A 13,658-nucleotide genomic window follows, 5' to 3' on the forward strand; every position below is an offset into this window, starting at 1 on the left:
CATTTTTCTCTAGGTTCTTTATTCTTTAAGATTTTATTTATTTATTTGTCAGAGAGAGAGAGAGAGCATAAGCTGCAGGAGGGGAAGGTAGAGGGAGAAGCTGGCTCCCACTGACCAAGGAGCCCGCTCCCACTGACCAAGGACCCCAATGCAGGATTTGATCCTAGGAGCCTGGGATCATGATCTGAGCCGAAGTCAGACGCTTAACCACCTGAGCCACCCAGGTATCCCCCTCTAGGTTCCTTAGATTGGAACATTTTTATTGATCTTCTTCATGTTCTCTGAGTCTTTTTCTTGCCATGTTCAGTCTACTGTTAAGCCTGTCCATTGAGGTTTCAATTTCAGGTTACACTTTTCAGTTCTACAATGTCCCTTTAGGTTTTTTAAGTTTCTGTTTCTCTGTTAAGATTTTGTAAATCTGTTTATTCATTTAGCCCATATTGCTTTCCTTTTTTTTTTTTTTTTTTTTTTTTTTACTGTTTTGCTTTAGTTCTTTGAAATATTTTAGAATAGATGTTTTGAAGTATGTGTGTATTTAATCCATTGTCTTGGCTATCTCATGGTTGGTTACAGTTGTATGGAGGCTCATTTTCTTACAGTTCTCTCTGGTAATTTTTGATTATGTACTTGTCATTGTTAATAGGTTTTAAGACTTTAGATTCTGTTAGCTTTCTCTGAAGAAGGCTTATTTATGTTTAAGCAGACATTTTCATAGCATATCATGTTGAGCTTGTGTAGTCTGTATTTTTCACTTTGTTAACAGATGGATCTGTGGAACTCCTAAGGTGTTTACAGTCTGGCAGGACTCATTCTTTGAATCCATTTTGCCTACAGATTTTGTAAGGGCTTTATTTTGCTTTGCCACAGTGTAAGTTAATGAAATGCTCATAAGGTCTCTCAACTGTGGTTGGCCCATACTGCCAATATCCCCCAGCATTGCTTGATATCTAATATCTTTTTTCAGTTCCCAAACCTAATAGCTGTTCTCTTTTAGGAGTCATCTAATCTCACCATATTAATGTGTCCCCAGTTGTGTCCCAAGTTCTAGTACAAGGACTCAAAGGGACCCTTACACGCTGTCTTCTGGTACCTTCCTCTTCAGTGTCTTGACCCCAGATTCCAGATTCCAGACTTCCCCAAACTTACCTCTGATTTCTCAGGCCAATGTGGCCATTAATGGGTCACCAGGCAGAATTGTCTTAAAGCAAGGAGCCTGGGCAGTTGTAGGCTTACCTGTTGAGTTTTCCTCTAGGAGTCACAGTATTACACTTCCTCTTGTTCAGTATCTGAAAACAACTGCCTCATACATTTTGTCTGGTTTTATGGCTGGTTGTTATGAAAGGACAGTTGGGCATCAGTAATCTCATTATAGTTGGTAATGAAAAATCTCACCATTATTTAACTGTTTTAAAAAAAAGAATCCTTAACTTTGAAATATTTTTCATTATTTCGTAGTTAGAAACAATCATTAAGATTATTTAACAGATGATGTAAACCTTGTATCTTATGCAGAACATATTTTGATAGCAAATTTTATGGATTAGGACATATAAATTGGTTATTTAATAAAAGGATATGAAACATACCTCATTATTAGATGGCTTGATGGTACAAATAACACAGAGGACTATGGATGGCTTGCGGCTGCTCTACGAGAACAAAAGATTTTAAAATTACATGTGGGAAAGTTGATGCTGTAGGACCTAAGAGAGTATGTGGATATCTGCTGGGTAGATTCTGAAGAAAATGGAACCAAAGGGTAAGAATTTTCTGTTACTAAAATGTAATTGATTTTATGGAGGGGGAAGGATAAAAATGTCCTAACAAATTAAACATTTTTTGAATAAATATAGAATTATACCATTAATTTAAATGCTTTCACACTAATGAATATAGTCTGTTTTTCAGACATGTACACTAACCAGCCTTCGGTGTATTTCTTGGCCAGAATGCTCATAAACTTTTAAAGTGGGGTCAGTTTGGGAGGGGACCGTGATAAAAAATGTGCATTGTGCAGCAATGACCTCATGCCAGTGTACTTTTTCTGTTGTTTTCGTATCTATCTTTTTGTGAAGTAAGTACAGGATTCCCTTTGAGTGTTTAGTCTGTTTTTATTGATTCACTATACATACAAACAACTGAATTAAATAATACACACAATAGAGACCTCATAGACTATTATTGCCACTCCTTCTTTTCAATTATTATTCCTTTTTTTTTTTGGAGATGGTTAAAGTGTCTACAGCAAATAAGGAACAAGAGGGCTAACGCTGAGGGATTCTAAGTTTTTAAAATTCTAAAGTTTTTTTAAATTCATGAGACCGCTTTTCTGTTAGGAACTAAGGCATTTTTAAACTTCAGGTCTGAATTGGGCATATGCAAGCATATATATAAATTGCTACACAATCAGTAAGTCTTGGTAAATGGATGGACTATAGTTTTAATTATTTTGTATGTAATTGAGCTACCTAGTGTTATAAATATATAGTTTTCATATATTTTCTCCTTATTTGTTCAAATCTAATATTCATAGAAAGCAATTTGGTATTAATACTACACATTTTATCCTATAGTGTTATTAGTTCAGTGGATGGGAATATCATTACAAGGATTTCCAAGTGAAAAAATAAGACTGGAAGCAGATTTTGAAACCGATGAGAAAACTGTAAAGTGTACAGAGGTAACTGAGAAAGAAGATTCCTTCCCTTTACATATTGTATTTGGATATGGCTTTTTAAGTTTTTTTTTAACTTGGGAGATTTCTCATTGCCGCTTATTAATACTTTTTACATTACATCTTGAAACACATTTATTTTCACCCTAGACTGCCTTTTATATACCAGATTGGGTTTCTATAAGATTATTTCAGGCTATTGTATGCTGGTACCTCCCTGCCAGCTCACAATTAAGTTTTGGCAGCATTGCCATCTTTGTACAGTATATGTTATTTGACCATATTATTTTCATTTTGCTCTTATTTTACAAAAAACTATATATGTAATTTTTTAAAAAAACCATTATTTATTTACTTATTTATTTTCAGTAGGCTCCATGCTGGGCCTACTTAATGCAGGGCTTGAACTCACAAACCCCAAGATCAAAACCTGAGCTGAGATCAAGAGTCAGTTGCTTAGCTGACTGAACGACCTAGGCACCCCCCAAAATAAAATATTTTATAGATAACAGTTTATAGTCAGCATTGACATATGAAAATTATTTTTGCATGTTCCAACTTTTTTTAAACTAAAAGGATATGCGGGGTGCCTGGGTGGCTCAGTGGGTTAAGCCGCTGCCTTCGGCTCAGGTCATGATCTCAGGGTCCTGGGATCGAGTCCCGCATCGAGCTCTCTGCTCAGCAAGAAGCCTGCTTCCCTCTCTCTCTCTCTCTGCCTGCCTCTCCGTCTACTTGTGATCTCTCTCTCTGTCAAATAAATAAATAAAAAATCTTTAAAAAAAAAAAACACTAAAAGGATATGAAATTATACGACCTCCCAATCCCTAAGTGTACTTCTGTACTCCTACTCAGTCTGCCTCCTGGTCAGGCAATCTGTTACTAATATTTTTTTGTATTCTTTGTGATTTTACGCATTACAAGATAGATAGAAACTATAGAGGATATAGAAATTATAGAACATTGGGGCACCTGTGTGGCTCTGTTGGTTGAGCGTCAGCCTTTGGCTCAGGTCATGATCCTGGGGCCTAGGATCAAACCCTGGTCAAGCTCTCTGCTCAATGGGGAGTCTCCTTCTCTTTTCTCCTCTGCCTGCTGCTCTCTGTGCTTTCTCTCTTGGTCAAATGAATAAGTAAATCTTTTAACAACAACAACACAAAAGAAATTATAGAACATTATTTCTTTGTTTGATCTTAACTTATTTTTTTTTTTAAGATTTTATTTATTTGACAGAGCGAGATCACAAGTAGATGGAGAGGCAGGCAGAGAAGAGAGAGAGAGGGAAGCAGGATCTCTGCCGAGCAGAGAACCCAATGCGGGACTCGATCCAGGACCCTGAGATCATGACCTGAGCCAAAGGCAGATGCTTAACTGACTAAGCCACCCAGGTGTCCCACACACATGCCTTTAACTAATGAATTTTATGGCATTAACATTAGAATTCTGGGGTGCCTGGGTGGCTCATTGGGTTAAGCCTTCTGCCTTCAGCTCAGGTCATGATCTCAGGGTCCTGGATCGAGCTCTGCATCAGGCTCTCTGCTCAGTGGAGAGCCTGCTTCCCCCCACCCCCCACCTGCCTTTCTACCTACTTGTGATCCCTTTGTCAAATAAATAAAATCTTTTTAAAAATTGGAATTTTATTAATTAAAGTTAAATTGAAAGTAGCAATTGTACTTTTAAAGCTGCTTTTAATCTTAATCATGACCTGTTTTCTAATTAAATACATTTCAGGTGTTCTACTTTCTTAAGGACCAGGATTTATCTGTTTCAGCAACTCGTTATCAGTTTGCAAAAGAAATAGCCATGGCTTGTAGTGCTGCACTGTGCCCTCACTTGAAAACTCTAAAGAGAGACAGGATGAATAAAATTGGTCTCAGAGTTTCCATTGACACTGATATGGTGAGACATGTTTTTGTGATGTATTTTTTAAATGAATGTATCATATATTAAAATAATCCAACGGAGTATTTTTTATTTGGGATGAATGAAGAGACTAAAATGTTGAACATCAGTGTGTGCTATATACTTCCTCTACATTATCACCTTTACTCTCCACAACAGGGGTCCGCAAACTTTTTTGTAAAAGGCCAGACAGTACATGTTTAGGCATTATGGGCTGTATGATGTCTTTTACAGCTATTCAGTCCTGCCATTATAGTGCACGAGTAGCCATAGACAGTATATAACTAATGAGCTCACCATGTCAATGAAAACTTTGTTTATAAAAATAATTGGTGGGCCACATTGGCCCACAGGCCATAGTTTGCTGACCTCTGCACTATAGCAGTCCTGCTTGATAAGTAGGTTTTTGATTTTTCATTCTGACTTTTTCTAAATTCACCGATTAAAAATTACAAAAGTCCAAAAGTGTTAAACAGAGGAAAAACTTAGTCTTTTTCCTTCCCATGTAAGGGAAAAGCAGTTTCTTCCCTACCTTGGCTTTTTTCTGCTGTGAAATCTCTTTACTGCTCCACAAAATACGTCATTTCTGACACTTCTGGTCACCAAATATATAGAGGGTTTTCCCTCTTCCAACAAGCAGTTCTTAGACAACAGCAGGATATCCAGGAATTCAACTCAATTTTGACACTCTCTACCCAGGTATAATCAGATTCCATAGGTTAAAGGTCAGTCCTATAAGACTGTGCCTGCACATGCCTGTAGGCTGCTGATCAAAGCCCTGTTATTGGCCGTGCTTCTGACCAAACAGCTGTAGATCAGAAGTTCTAACAACTCCCCTCCTTGGGTTTTAATTACTTTGCTAGTGCTGCTCACAGAACACAGGGAAACACTTATGTTAACCACTTTATTAAAGGATATACAGATAAGACATATACATAGGAGAGGTTTGGGAGGTTCTCATCTGTCCAATTCTGTAGAATTGGGGGTGTGTCACCCTCCTATGGATGTATTAGCTGCCCTGAAACTCTCTAAACCCCCCTCTATAGGTATTTTATGGAGACTTCCTCATGTAGGAATGATTTACCCCATTTTGTAATCCCTCTTCCCTCTCTGGAAGATGAGGGATAGGCCTGACAAATCTAAAGCTTCTAATTATGGCTTGGTCTTTCGGGTGACCAGTCCCCATCCAGGAGCCCACCCAGAGTCACCTCATTAGAACAAAAGATATTCCTAGTGCTCTTATCACTGGGAATGTACAAGGGTTTTAGGAGCCCTATGCAAATATTAGAACAGAGATATTTAGAGTGTTCTTATCACTTAAGAAATTACAAGGGTTTCAAGAGCTGGGTACCAGAATCCAGAGGTAGAACAATATATTATTTTCTGTTATCTCACAAGTGTGTGTATAATAGGACCATCTTATTCAACATTTCCAGAGAGCAATACTCATGTTGTCATCTCTGTAATGGGTAGCCCTTGAGATACTGACCCCAGGCTACAATGTACATGGTTTCCCAGTAGAGTTATAAAAAGTAATAGCCCAGGAAAGATCTCCTTCCCACTTTTAACTCCCAACTCTGAAATCTGTCTCCATATTCCTTCCTCATCCTCCCTTCCTGGTCAGGCAATCAAATGTTACCCATTTCTCGGTAGTCTCTGATTTTTTTTGCATATACAGACAAATAAATATGTAAGTCCTTTTTATTTCCCCCTTACTCTTACTTGTTTTTGACCTTGCTTCTTTAAGATGTTATATTTTAGAGATACTTCATATTATTATGTATTCTTTTTAATAGTAGTTAATTATATAAATGTACCATAATTTATTTAACTAGTTTTATATAAATTTAGTATGCACTGATTGGACATTTAGGTATCCACAGTATTTTGCTTCTGCATAGGTATGAGTATAACAACATCTAAGAAGTAGAATTGCCAGGTCTAAGAATGTACTCAATAGATATTACCATATTGTCTCAAATAGGGGTTTCTACCACAATTTGTATGAGAAAGTTCTTTTTCCTACATCTTTACCAAAGCAATATGGTAATCAAACTTTGGAACTTCATGAATTTTATAGGTGAAAATGGTACTCTAGTAGTACTTTAATGTTCATTTGTTTCCAACATCCAATATAATCTATTTCAAAGCAAGTTTTTCATTAGAATGGTTAATCTAAATATGAATGAGGTCATATACTGAGGGTCTGCTTTTCTTTAATTAGGTTGTGTTAAACTCCTAGTTCTTTTGTAAAGAACTTACATTTTTATCTCACTGTTAAAAGTTCCTTTTTCAGAGAGGTAATAACTTCTTATTTCAGCAGCCCTGTTAATTTTTTTAGTCAAATGCATTAAAATGTAATTTTTACCAGCAACATTAAATTCAAATATTAAATATTTTTGCAACAACAAATTCAAAACAGTTTAAGTAGATTTTTTAATACTATAGGTTTTTATTAAGTCATGTTGGTAATTATTTAAAACCTTGGTTCTCTAGTGTGTTTATGTGTCCATTGAGAGGAAACCTAAAGTATGAAGTAGTGGCATTTAAACAATTTTTATGATATCTGTGGGAGAGAGAATGATAATTTATGTAAAGGTAAAAGAAATACAGGAGAATGTGAAACATTTTATGAGTAAAATATCAAGTATTTTCTTAACATGCTTAAAATGAATGATATATTTTAAGTAATTCATATTCATCTGCTGAGCTAACAAGAATGCTTACTTTCTTGGGTTGACTTATCAAGATTCTTTTCTTCCCCAGGTTGAATTTCAGGCAGGATCTGAAGGCCAACTTCTTCCTCAACATTATTTAAATGATCTTGATAGTGCTCTAATCCCTGTGATCCATGGTGGGACCTCCAACTCTACTAGTTTACCACTAGAAATAGAATTAGTATTTTTCATTATAGAAAATCTTTTTTAATGAAAGATATGAATCATATATTGCATACTAATTTGTTAAAACTAAATTCACTAAAGCTGAAATGCCACAAACACTAAATGTTTGCTATTTGAAACATGTAAGTTTTGCTTTTAGGCAGGAAATTATCTTTTTTAAATCATTAGCACAATATTTAAATCTCTAAAAATTTAAGAGACCCACAGTTTTTGAAGCTTTGACTTAATACAAGTACTAAGATAAGGATTTCTTCTATCTTTAATAAATTTGTAGCATTTACTGTGTTATTTAAATGCAAAGCCAAGTATCTGCATTTATTTATACCTCGTTATGCCAAGAAATGACTTTAATGAAGGCTCTTTCAGGTGTAACCTTATGAGAGGGAAATAGCTGTTACATATGCCAGTACAGGTCCTGGTTTCTAAAGTCTGTTAAAAATGAATTTCAGGACAGTTTTCAGATCTTAGTCTTATATGATGATTCTTTGAGTAAGGCAGATAACTTATTTATATAATTGGAGTGGAGACCTACTTCCACGATTAGAATAAACTCTGATTATTTGGATTAAAAATCAGAATTTTGCCTTTTTTCTTCTCAAATTATTATATATATATATGTTTTTTTTTTCTTGATTAAATGGGTATTCTTAAAATAATTGTGGGTGCTTCAGAATTTTGTGCTTCTATATTTAAGTACATTGTTTTATAGCAAGAACATGTGATTCAGTATGTGTTTTATAAGTCTAATAATTTATAAATAGGTAATATTTTTGTATTGCAGTGCATTATTTTCCTCTTTTCCTTCAAAATATACCCCACATTATTTACCACTTCTAAGAGGGATTGACAACAGGCCATATGACCCTTGAAGTAGTCATTATGTAGCAATAAATGAAGCCTAAAACAGGCTTTTTTAACTTCTCCTTTAAATCGTAGAACTTTGTTGGCAAGTCTGCATATTTTCATCGACACCAATGTATTAAATACACACTTTAATGAACTAATTACTTTTGCATATTTTAAATTCTTTATATGGTAGTTATTTTTATAACAGGATATTAACATAAGTTAAATTCTATGTATTTGAAACTTACAGAACCTTCCTCTTCAAACAGCAAAATTTTAAGAAGTATGTTGTGTTAAAAAAAAGTGTAGGGGGATGTTTTAGTTCTGTCATTTACATTATATAAATAAAATACAACCATTATTTTGATGCTTTTTTAATTCTTATATGATATATGTTTTTGTATCAAAAACACTCATTGTATATCTCAAGAAAAAGAAACTACACTAAATAGCCTTGATGTAAGAAAAATACTTATGAAGCATCTCAACTTGAAGACCAAGTCAGGGTTATAACTCAGGATCTGAGGTCTCAGGCTAGGAGAGACTGAGAATTTTACTCCACTGGTCACATGGTTGTACTGAATCAGCATCTCTAGTACTAACCAAAAATATCCTGTGAAGGAGATTATCAGTCTTCTGGAAGTAGCTACTTAATAAGCAATGTAAAATGTTGTGGCTATTAAATAAAATGGCAACACAAAGTAACCTGTGAAATGTATTGAAATGGTGTAAGATTATTTTTAGCAGTTTACGTTTTCTTTATATACTGTGTGTTTATTTTGCAGTATAAGTAGTTGCACAGCCTATGAATACTGAAATTATGTTATTTATTTTTATTTTAGTAATCTCTACACCCAACATGGGGCTCAAACTCATGACCCCAAGATCAAGAGTCACATGCTCTTCTGACTAAGCCACCCCGGCACCCCTGAAATTACTTAAAAATAACCAAATGGTGGAGAGCTCTTCCCATGATAGGATAGCTTTAGATTTGTTTCCAAAAAGTCTCTACATTTAATAAAAATTGGAATAACGTGTCTTTGGAGAAACATTTTAAAGTATGCTTTGTAGATGTAGGTTTCTGAATGCAGTTGTTACTTATTTGGTCATGTTCTTCACATTGGTACTTTTAAATTTTTTTTTTTAAAGATTTTATTTATTTATTTGTCATAGAGAGAGAAGCGAGAGCGAGCACAGGCAGACAGAGTGGCAGGCAGAGGCAGAGGGACAAGCAGGCTCCCTGCCAAGCAAGGAGCCCGATGTGGGACTCGATCCCAGGACGCTGGGATCATGACCTGAGCCGAAGGCAGCTGCTTAACCCACTGAGCCACCCAGGCGTCCCTTAAATTTTTTTAAATGTAAAGAAATAGAATGGTTCTTTGTATTCAGTCTGCAGTGATCTGTTTTTGATCTGAGGCTTTTTAATACTGGTCTCTTTCTCTAAACTCTGAAATATAAAGTAAAATCTAGCCCACTTGTTCTGTGCAACCACCCAGCACACTTTGTCTATATACTTGCTATGTGCAGAGCATTTTGTTAGGCTTCACTGGTTGAAAGATGAGTAAGATAGTTCTTTCCCTATTGGAGCTGAATGTACGAGACAGGTAATTAACGAAGTAAAAGTTACTGCTATAATAGAGATATGAATCTTGACTATGTGGTTGGAAAACAACCCAGGAGGCAACCCTCTCAGGTCCCCTCCCTCTTCAGGAGCTTTATACTATCACTCAATAAACTTTGCTTTGCTGCCCACCAAAAACAAAACAAAACAAAACAAAAAAGGAAAACAACTCAGAAGGCTGGTCATACCAATAAGAAGATGGCTACCTGAGAACTTATTGGATAGTGGGCATGAAATTTGGCTAGGTAAGAGATAAAAATCTGAAAAGTAGGTAATTGTAAAAAGACTGAACTTTATCTTTTAAGGAGATTTGCTTTAGAGAGTCTTCTGTGTTGTATGAATATCTTACCCTGATTTAATCATAAAAGCAAAAGTTTGACTATGGTGTCTCAACTGCCTAATTTTATAACAGCCTAGATTCTGATATTGTTTTATAAGTAAAGAACAGACTTTTCTTTTTTTAGGCACAAGCATAACTTTGATAACCTAACTCACATTTTAATCGAAGATATCCTGAAATAAACCAGAAACCTATAAACCCATCTTGGGTTTTAATTTTTCCTTTGTGATTAAATAAATGTCTTATTTATCAGTTCAATCATATATGTGTGTGTGTGTGTGTGTGTGTGTGTGTGTGTGTGTGTATTTCAGAAATCAGAAAAATAATAAGAAACTTATCAATACAAGTTTTACCTTCTACCTTATATGTATCTACCTTGTTCTTCCTACCCTCCAGTCTCAACCAAGTAATCCTTTTTATTAGTTTATTACGTATTTTCCCCTGGTTTAGGTGTAGTAGTAGCAATCCAAATAGATATATGTATTTTTTTCTCTTCTCATTTATACAAAGTGTAGCATGGTGTTTACACTGAAGAACACATTGATTCCCTCAATTTACTTTGAGTTGTGAGACTCATACTTAGAATCTTAAAGGTTTCATTCCTTCTTAAACCACTTTTGATTGATAAAAGCATATTACTGGAATTGTGACTATATGTTTCAGTAGAAGGACTGTTTTTCTCATAACAGAATTTTTTATTACTAAGACACTTACAAGTTTATTTTTTAGTTAGCTATATTTAAAACCTTTTTTTTCCCCTACCAGACACTAAGGTTTGCCATCTAAATTTATCTTTTACCATTTAACTGAGACTTTTTCACATCAGATTTTTAGTTTTAGATCTTTATATTCTTTCTTTTGGATTTAGCTTGGACAAATTTAATATATAACACTGGGAAATATTTTGCACATCTGTACTGATAAAATTACAACCATATTTTCATGCTTTCTACAAATGAAGAAGTGGGTTTAACGCAAGTGCTTTGTTAGGAATCTGAATATAATAAAGTTTTTCTTTTTTTTTTTTTATTGACTTTTGGTAAAATATAGTGCTTCCAACCTCCAAGATAAGTCCCTAGTGATCCTTACCTCCTGGTGTTCATACTGTGTAGTCCCTTCCCACATAACATTATTGGTCTTTGTGACCAAAAAAATACGGCAGAGGGGTTGGGATGTCATTTCTAAGATTATGTTGTAAACAGCTATCACTTCCATCTTTGGTGCATTTCTCCCCACGTTCTGTCTTTTGTCCCTGTCTTCCTATCCTTTCCTCTTCCCTCTGTCTCTCTTCCCCCTATTAGATCACTCACTCTTGGGGAAGCCAGCTGCCAGGCTATTGGGGAGGCCCACCGGCAAGGGACTGAAGCCAGTGGCCACAGGAGTGAAAATGGATCCTTCAACCCCAATAGTAGCTGCCTTCCAAAGTTTGCAACCTCATGAGAACCACCAAACTAAGCCATTTTCAGATTCCTGAATCTCAGAAACTGTGTGAGATAATGTTTTAAGCTGCTAACTTTTCTAGTGATTTATGTGCAGCAAGTAATATTAGATAATTAATATAAGATACGTATATTTTTTGAGCGGCTATACATATAAATTGCTAAAAGTAATTACTTGCTAACAAAATTATGCATTTTTCCTATCAACACTTATGGATTAGATACCACAAGTAGCATGTGCAAAGTGCAGAGAATACCAATTAAAAGAGTAGGATTTGCCCAAGTAGGAACAAGGATGCAATTGTGGGAAACTTCTTGTTTCTGGGAATTGTATGCTAGGATACTTAGATCCATACTCCTGCAAAAAAAACCAAAGGTGATTAAAATACAAAAATCATCTGAAAGCATCAAGATATTAAGACAGTAAGGAATGTTCAGTGCAAAAGGAAAGAGAAAGAGAAGGGAAGTGGGCATAGGGTCCTATTGAGACAACCTTATGGGGTGAGGGAACAGACCAAAATTTAAGGCCCACACAATGTTGTAAATCTAATCAGTATCATGAACCTAATCGGTACTTCCCTGTGGCCACCCCCACCTCGCCAAAGCGTTTTTAGCCTTTGGATGAGGATGAACCAGAAGTATAAAGTATTATAAAACTAGTCAAATTTAGAATTGCCTACATCACCCAAAGAATCATAAGCATTTAAACTTGTTTTAGGGTGGTTCCACACTGGTGATTCCTCTAGGTGCCAGGAGGAAAAAAAAAAAAAAAAAAAAAAAAACATAGATCCTCCCTTAGAAAAGTAACTTCAATGCAGGCCACAAATTACTTTTCAAATATAACATTTACCAACACAGTTAAAATAGAAACAGTCACATAAGGAAATTACTCCAGAGCCAAAAGTTAGTAGATTAGTAGAAATAATGAAAAACTCCTTTAGACAAGTATTAGATTTTCACTTTCTGTGTTTTAAGAAATAGTCAAGTATGAGGTACCTGTAGGGAATGGGAAACCATACAAAGTGATGGAGCTAATTGGGGAAAGATGTGAATATACATGGTGCTAGAATATGTAAAAACTGGACTGTTAAGCTCTAATTAAATAGATTTAAATGGCAGAATATAATACAGCCAGTGGGTAGAATTTATAAACAGGGATACAAATCAGGAGAAATTATCCAGAGTACAGCCAGAAAGACAAAAAGACGGAAGGATGGAGAAAGACATATAGAGCAGATAGTGAGAAGCCCTAACATATGCTTAATTAGCTGCAGGAGAGAGGAGAAAGGATACAACAAATATTTTTAAATACAAACTTTTCAAAGTCAATGAAAGTCCTTACTCCACAGACTTAAGAAGTTAGATTCCAAGCAGAAGAAATAAGGAATTACAGGGGCGGTTGGGTTGCTCAGTGGGTTAAGCCTCTCTGCCTTTGGCTCAGGTCATGATCTCAGGGTCCTGGGATAGAGCCCTACATCGGGCTCTAAGCTCAGCAGGGAGCCTGCTTCCCCCTCTCTGCCTGCTGCTCTGCCTTCTTGTGATCTCTCTCTCTCTGTCAAATTAAAAAAAAAAAAAATCTTAAAAAAAAAAAGAATTATAGATACCTAACAGGAAAATGAACTGCCAGCTAGCACAGAGCCCAAGGAACAGTTTGCTCTCTCTAGTCAAACAGGAAAGGGGTTGGGGGCTGTGAGACAGACTCGAATTTATTTGACTTACTCCAGGGGAGCTGCAGAAAGGCAGCACCCCCCTCCTCATGATGTGCAAACCCTATGAAGAAGAATCTTGCTGTATACCAAGCTAAAGATAGCAAAACAGCATCACTCCTCCCTACCTACAGATGCAATGGGGGCACACAGTCAGACACTGCAGGGTGGAATACTGGGAATGGTGAAGGGAGGCTTAAAGCCCTGACTTTCTAACAGAAGACCTAGGA

At 35.8% G+C, this 13,658-nt stretch overlaps 1 protein-coding gene across 1 annotated transcript; it reads left to right on the forward strand.

The window, feature by feature from the left end:
- Nucleotides 1-1,598: 1,598 nt before the first annotated feature.
- LOC125101033 (zinc finger FYVE domain-containing protein 16-like) lies at nucleotides 1,599-9,036 on the forward strand. The gene is made up of 4 exons (XM_047731655.1): nucleotides 1,599-1,759; nucleotides 2,574-2,680; nucleotides 4,403-4,570; nucleotides 7,340-9,036. Exons 1-4 carry the CDS (start codon nucleotides 1,747-1,749, stop codon nucleotides 7,499-7,501), a joined length of 450 nt encoding a protein of 149 aa, XP_047587611.1. The 5' UTR covers nucleotides 1,599-1,746; the 3' UTR covers nucleotides 7,502-9,036.
- Nucleotides 9,037-13,658: the final 4,622 nt, after the last annotated feature.

Source organism: Lutra lutra, chromosome 5 (assembly GCF_902655055.1).
Source record: "Lutra lutra chromosome 5, mLutLut1.2, whole genome shotgun sequence".
NCBI lineage: Eukaryota > Metazoa > Chordata > Mammalia > Carnivora > Mustelidae > Lutra > Lutra lutra.